This window comes from Lampetra planeri, unplaced genomic scaffold, assembly GCF_965212315.1.
Source record: "Lampetra planeri unplaced genomic scaffold, kcLamPlan1.2.h2 scaffold_1618, whole genome shotgun sequence".
NCBI lineage: Eukaryota > Metazoa > Chordata > Hyperoartia > Petromyzontiformes > Petromyzontidae > Lampetra > Lampetra planeri.
The window spans coordinates 19,509-27,331 of NW_027614349.1; the positions used below are offsets into that span (position 1 = coordinate 19,509).

The 7,823-nt window shown below is 58.2% G+C and overlaps 1 protein-coding gene across 1 annotated transcript; it reads right to left on the bottom strand.

The window, feature by feature from the left end:
- Positions 1-483: 483 nt before the first annotated feature.
- Positions 484-7,137, bottom strand: LOC144739636 (protein phosphatase 1L-like; the record flags this gene model as incomplete). The annotated part of the gene is made up of 2 exons (XM_078622563.1): positions 484-1,038; positions 6,976-7,137. Coding segments are annotated over 2 exons (557 nt in total), but the record flags the coding sequence as incomplete, so codon positions are not given.
- Positions 7,138-7,823: the final 686 nt, after the last annotated feature.

Consider the following 7,823-nt stretch of genomic DNA (forward strand, 5'->3'; position numbering starts at 1 on the left):
ACCTCTTGACCCCAAAAATCACCTTCACCTCGACGGTTCTGAAGGTCGCCGACTGTCCATCGAACCCCCTCCATGTCTGTGAGTAGTACCCCGGTTGACCCCACCCTGCCCCATGAACCCTGGTGGAATGAGGGGGTCGAGAGGGGGGGGTGCCAATCCACAACATCGGGATGACCTCTCGACCCCAAATCCCACCTTCACTTTGACGGTTCCAAAGGTCGCCGACTGTCCATCGAACCCCTCCGTGGGTAGCCTCCCGGTTGACCCCCGCCCCGTGAACCCCGGTGGGGTGAGGGGGGGGGGGTCGAGAGGGGGGGGGGAACGGGTTGTGAATACACATCGGGATGACCTCTCGACCCCAAAAATCACCTTCACCTCGGCGCTTCCGAAGGTCGCCGACCGTCCATCGAACCACCTCTGTGAGTAGCCTCCCGGTTGACCCCCACCTCGTGAACCCCGGTGGGGTCAGGGGGGGGAGAGGGGGGGGTGGGGGGGGGGGTACCACCGGGGTGTGAATCCACAACATCTGGATGACCTCTCGACCCCAAAAATCACCTTCACCTCGACGGTTCCGAAGGTCGCCGACTGTCCATCGAACCCCTCCGTGGGTAGCCTCCCGGTTGACCCAGCCCCTGCCCGCCCTTCAATCTCGGCCGCCCCGGTCCACCCTCACCACCAGCACGGCCACGTTGTCCCGGCTGCCCCTGCGGAAGGCCTCAGCCGCCAGCCTCCCTGCACCCATCAGCGGCCCGCCGGCGTGTCTCCGCGCCAAGTCTACGGCCTCCTGGCTGGCCACGGTATCCCAGAGGCCGTCGGATGCGAGCAACAGGAAGAGCGGCGGCCCTCCCGGTGGGCCTCCCGGTGGGCCTCCCGGTGGGCCTCCCGGTGGCCCCCCTGGTGGGCCTCCCAGGGCCACGGTGGCCACGTCGGCACGCGCCGTGATCACCCCGAGGCGCTTGAGGCGAGCGTCGCCCAGAGCCCGCGACATCGCCAGTTCGCCCTGCACACGCCACACGCCACTCAGGCGGATGAAGCCGCCTGGGACGGGGGGTGGGGGGAGGGGGTGGGGGGGGTGGGGGTGGGGGCACAGGGTGGGGGTGGGGGGGGGGTGAGCGTGCGGTGGAGGTGAACTATCCAATAAAAGCTGCTCAGCCGGGTGAAGTCGCTAGGCACGGGGGGGGGGGGAATGGGGGGGGGTGGGGGGGGAGTGGGAGGGGTGGGGGGGGGTGTGGGGGGGAGTGGGGGGGTGTGGGGGTGTGGGGGGGGAGTGGGAGGGTGGGGGGGTTGGGTTGGTGGGGGGTGGGAGTGGGAGGGTGGGGGGGTTGGGTTGGTGGGGGGGTTAGGCTGGTGGGGGGGGTTAGGGGGGCAGGAGGGTGGGGTTAGTGGGGGGGGGCGGGAGGGTGGGGGTTGGGGGGTTGTGTGGGGAGATTTGGGGGTGTGGTTCACTATCCACGGTGGAGAGGTTTTTATTTGTTGAGGCTTTCATGGCGTGAACATAAAATGTTTCGTGAAACCCGCCTTTGTTGTGTACACTAGGTGTGGCTGATGTAAAGCTGCGTGTAAATGGTTGACTGAGCCTTTTGTTATGTAGAGGTGGTGCGGCTGAAATCGCTGCCAGGAATGAGTCTTTGTTGTGTAGAATGGTTGACTGAGCCTTTTGTTATGTAGAGGTGGTGCGGCTGAAATCGCTGCCAGGAATGAGTCTTTGTTGTGTAGAATGGTTGACTGAGCCTTTTGTTATGTAGAGGTGGTGCGGCTGAAATCGCTGCCAGGAATTGAGTCTTTGTTGTGTAGAATGGTTGACTGAGCCTTTTGTTATGTAGAGGTGGTGCGGCTGAAATCGCTGCCAGGAAATGAGTCTTTGTTGTGTAGAATGGTTGACTGAGCCTTTTGTTATGTAGAGGTGGTGCGGCTGAAACCGCTGCCAGGAAATGAGTCTTTGTTGTGTAGAATGGTTGACTGAGCCTTTTGTTATGTAGAGGTGGTGCGGCTGAAATCGCTGCCAGGAAATGAGTCTTTGTTGTGTAGAATGGTTGACTGAGCCTTTTGTTATGTAGAGGTGGTGCGGCTGAAATCGCTGCCAGGAAATGAGTCTTTGTTGTGTAGAATGGTTGACTGAGCCTTTTGTTATGTAGAGGTGGTGCGGCTGAAATCGCTGCCAGGAAATGAGTCTTTGTTGTGTAGAATGGTTGACTGAGCCTTTTGTTATGTAGAGGTGGTGCGGCTGAAATCGCTGCCAGGAAATGAGTCTTTGTTGTGTAGAATGGTTGACTGAGCCTTTTGTTATGTAGAGGTGGTGCGGCTGAAATCGCTGCCAGGAAATGAGTCTTTGTTGTGTAGAATGGTTGACTGAGCCTTTTGTTATGTAGAGGTGGTGCGGCTGAAATCTCTGCCAGGAAATGAGTCTTTGTTGTGTAGAATGGTTGACTGAGCCTTTTGTTATGTAGAGGTGGTGCGGCTGAAATCTCTGCCAGGAAATGAGTCTTTGTTGTGTAGAATGGTTGACTGAGCCTTTTGTTATGTAGAGGTGGTGCGGCTGAAATCTCTGCCAGGAAATGAGTCTTTGTTGTGTAGAATGGTTGACTGAGCCTTTTGTTATGTAGAGGTGGTGCGGCACATATCCAAATGGCCCTTGGCAGAGAACAGGTATAACCCGTAAAAACAAAGTTTTTCACTCTAAATCCTTTATATGCGTGGCGGCTAGAGTCCTCTCGTCCTCTGGCTTGAGATGGCTGCCACCTATGGGTCAGATGATTGCCTGCCACCATTAAGCAATTGGTAATTAAATAGAATTTTTTGTCCTAAAAAGTGTAAAATTTTGGAAAACATTTTCACGAAAATTCATTGTCACGCACAACGAGTCTGTGTGCAAAATGTCAGCTCGATTGGATCACGGGAAGTGGGTTAAAAAACGACCGAAAGATTTGCACGGTCGTAAGCAAGCAAGCGAACTTAATATAAAGGATTTAAAAAAGATTCCCCTACCCCTGCCACTACATCGCTACGGGCGGAACGTCACGGCTACTGGAATTGTAAATGTTGCAGCCGCGGGTTTAACTCTCCAGCCCACAGCAAGAGGTGTGTGTGCACTGTACGAGCTACGGATTGGCCACGTTCTGTTAGCGTGACACAAACCTCCTTCCCGATCGGCTGCGTCGGGTGGTGGCGGGTTCAACGACACAACATGATGGATATTGGCCGTGAAAAACTCCTCCTCCTGCTACGTGTTGACTACCTCGCCTGGTACGCAGGAGGTCGTGGGTTCGCTACCGACCCTGACGACGCCTGCTGCTGTATATTTGGAGTTTGCGTGTCTCTCATCATCATCATCATCACACTGGCTAGGAGATGTTGACTACCTCGCCTGGTACGCAGGAGGTCGTGGGTTCGCTACCGACCCTGACGACGCCTGCTGCTGTATATTTGGAGTTTGCGTGTCTCTCATCATCATCATCATCACACTGGCTAGGAGATGTTGACTACCTCGCCTGGTACGCAGGAGGTCGTGGGTTCGCTACCGACCCTGACGACGCCTGCTGCTGTATATTTGGAGTTTGCGTGTCTCTCATCATCATCATCATCATCACACTGGCTAGGAGATGTTGACTACCTCGCCTGGTACGCAGGAGGTCGTGGGTTCGCTCCCGACCCTGACGACGCCTGCTGCTGCTGTATATTTGGAGTTTACGTGTCTCTCTCTCATCATCACTCACCCACTCACACTCACTCACTCACTCACCCACTCACGCTCACTCACTCACTCACTCACCCACTCACGCTCACTCACCCACTCACGCTCACTCACTCACTCACCCACTCACGCTTACTCACTCACTCACCCACTCACGCTCACTCACCCACTCACGCTCACTCACTCACTCACCCACTCACTCACCCACCATTCACACTCACTCACTCACTCACCCACTCACGCTCACTCACCTACTCACACTCATCCACTCACACTCACTCACCTACTCACGCTCACTCACCCACTCACACTCACCCACTCACTCACTCACTCACCCACTCACACTCACTCACCCACTCACTCACCCACTCACACTCACTCACGCTCACTCACTCACCCACTCATGCTCACTTACTCACCCACTCACGCTCCCTCACTCACTACGCTCACCCTCACCCACTCACCCACCATTCACACTCACTCACTCACCCACCCACTCACGCTCACTCACCCACTCACACTCACCCACTCACGCTCACTCACCCACTCACACTCACTCACCCACTCACACTCACTCACTCACCCACTCACTCACGCACCCACTCACCCTCACTCACTCACCCACTCACTCACGCACCCACCCATTCACACTCACTCACCCACCATTCACACTCACTCACTCACCCACTCACACTCACTCACTCACCCACACTCACCCACTCACTCACCCACTCACACTCACTCACTCACTCACCCACTCACTCACTCACTCACGCTCACTCACCCACTCACCCACTCACACTCACTCACCCACTCACTCACTCACTGACGCTCACTCACCCACCAACTCACACTCACCCACTCACTCACTCACTCACTTACTCACCCACTCACACTCACTCACCCACTCACACTCACTCACTCACTCACCCACTCACTCACTACGCTCACCCACTCACTCACTCACCCGCTCACTCACTCACACTCACTCACCATCTCACTCACTCACCCACTCACTCACTCACTCACCCACTCACCCACTCACTAACGCTCACTCACCCACCAACTCACACTCACCCACTCACTCACTCACTTACTCACCCACTCACACTCACTCACCCACTCACACTCACTCACTCACTCACCCACTCACTCACTACGCTCACCCACTCACTCACTCACCCGCTCACTCACTCACACTCACTCACCATCTCACTCACTCACCCACTCACTCACTCACCCACTCACCCACTCACCCACTCACTCACCTGCCACTCACACTCACTCACTCACCCACTCACTCACACTCACTCACCCACTCACACTCACTCACCCACCCACTCACTCACCCACTTACTCACTCACTCACACTCACACACCCACTCACTCACCCACTCACGCTCACTCACCCACTCACCCACTTACCCACTCACTCACGCACTCACTCACTCACTCACTCACCCACCCACTCACACTCACTCACCCACTCACACTCACTCACCCACTCACACTCACCCACTCACACCCACTCACTCACCCACTTACTCACTCACTCACTCACACTCACACACCCACTCACGCTCACTCACACTCACTCACCCACTCACGCTCACTCACACTCACTCACCCACTCACGCTCACTCACCCACACTCACTCACCCATTTACCAACTCACACTCACCCACTCACACTCACTCACACTCACTCACCCACTCACACTCACTCACTCACACTCACTCACTCACCCACTCACTCACTCACTCACTCACTCACTCACTCACACTCACTCACTCACTCACCCACTCACTCACTCACTCACACTCAATCACTCACACCCACTCACTCACTCACTCACCCACTCACTCACCCACTCACACCCACTCACTCACTCACCCACCCACTCACCCACTCACTCACTCGCTCACCCACTCACTCACACTCAGTCACTCACACCCACTCACTCACCCACTCACTCACCCACTCACTCACTCACACCCACTCACTCACTCACTCACCCACTCACTCACTCACTCACACTCACTCACTCAACCACTCACTCACCCACTCACACCCACTCACTCACTCACTCACACCCACTCACTCACGCTCACTCACTCACTCACCCACACACACTCACTCACTCACTCACCCACTCACTCACTCACTCACTCACACTCACTCACTCACTCACCCACTCACTCACTCACCCACTCACACCCACTCACTCACTCACTCACTCACTCACACCCACTCACTCACGCTCACTCACTCACCCACACACACTCACTCACTCACCCACTCACTCACACTCACTCACCCACTCACACTCACTCACTCACTCACCCACTCACACTCACTCACTCACCCACTCACTCACTCACCCACTCACCCACTCACAATCTCACCCACTCACTCACTCACCCACTCACTCACCCACTCACACTCACTCACTCACCCACCCACTCACGCTTACTCACCCACTCACTCACGCACCCACCCACTCACACTCACTCATTCACACCACTCACTCACACTCACTCACGCACCCACCCACTCACACTCACTCACCCACTCACTCACTCACCCACCCACCCACTCACACTCACCCACTCACACCCACTCACTCACCCACTCACCCACCCACTCACTCACCCACTCACCCACTCACTCACGCACCCACCCACTCACACTCACTCATTCACACCACTCACTCACACTCACTCACGCACCCACCCACTCACACTCACTCACCCACTCACTCACTCACCCACCCACCCACTCACACTCACCCACTCACACCCACTCACTCACTCACTCACTCACTCACTCACACCCACTCACTCACGCTCACTCACTCACCCACACACACTCACTCACTCACCCACTCACTCACACTCACTCACCCACTCACACTCACTCACTCACTCACCCACTCACACTCACTCACTCACCCACTCACTCACTCACCCACTCACCCACTCACAATCTCACCCACTCACTCACTCACCCACTCACTCACCCACTCACACTCACTCACTCACCCACTCACGCTCACTCACCCACTCACTCACTCACGCACCCACCCACTCACACTCACTCATTCACACCACTCACTCACACTCACTCACGCACCCACCCACTCACACTCACTCACCCACTCACTCACTCACCCACCCACCCACTCACACTCACCCACTCACACCCACTCACTCACCCACTCACCCACCCACTCACTCACCCACTCACCCACTCACTCACTCACTATGCTCACCCTCACCGCTCACCGGCGCGCTGTATGCGTCTGCGCTCAGCGGGGAGGTACGGCTTGTGCTCCGTGGTGAGCGGCACCGCACGGCCGTGCCCGTCACTCACCACCGCCCTCGAGTCTCCCACACTCGCCACGGTGAGCGAGTCGCCGCTCACCACCGCCAACACGCACGTCGACCCTGGGGTGAGCGGGGGGAGGGGGGGGGTGGGTGAGTGGGGTGGGCGAGGGGGGTGGGTGAGGGGGGGGGGCTGAGGGGGTAGGTGAGCGGGGGGGGCGGTGGGTGAGCGGGGTGGGTGAGTGGGGTGGGTGAGGGGGGTGGGTGAGTGGGGTGGGTGAGCGGGGTGGGTGAGCGGGGTGGGTGAGTGGGGTGGGTGAGCGGGGTGGGTGAGTGGGGTGGGTGAGGGGGGTGAGTGAGGGGGGTGGGTGAACGGGGGGGAGAGCAGGGTGGGTGAGGGGGTGGGTGAGCGGGGGGAGGGGGGTGGGTGAGTGGGGTGGGCGAGGGGGGTGGTGAGGGGGGTGAGGGTGGGGTGGGTGAGCGGGGTGTGTGAAGGGGGTGGGTGAGGGGGGTGGGTGAGGGGGGGGTGAGCGGGGGGGGGGGGCGGTGGTGAGCAGGGTGGGTGAGGGGGGGGGTGAGGGGGGTAAGGGGGGTGGGTGAGTGGGGTGGGTGGTGAGTGGGGTGGGTGAGTGGGGGGGTGAGAGGGGTGGGTGAGGAGGGTGAGTGAGGGGGGGTGGGTGAGTGAGGTGGGTGAGCGGGGTGGGTGAGCGGGGTGGGTGAGGGGGGTGGGTGAGCGGGGTGGGTGAGCGGGGTGGGTGAGGGGGGTGAGCGCGTGAGGGTGAGCGCGTGAGGGGTGAGCGTGTGTGGCT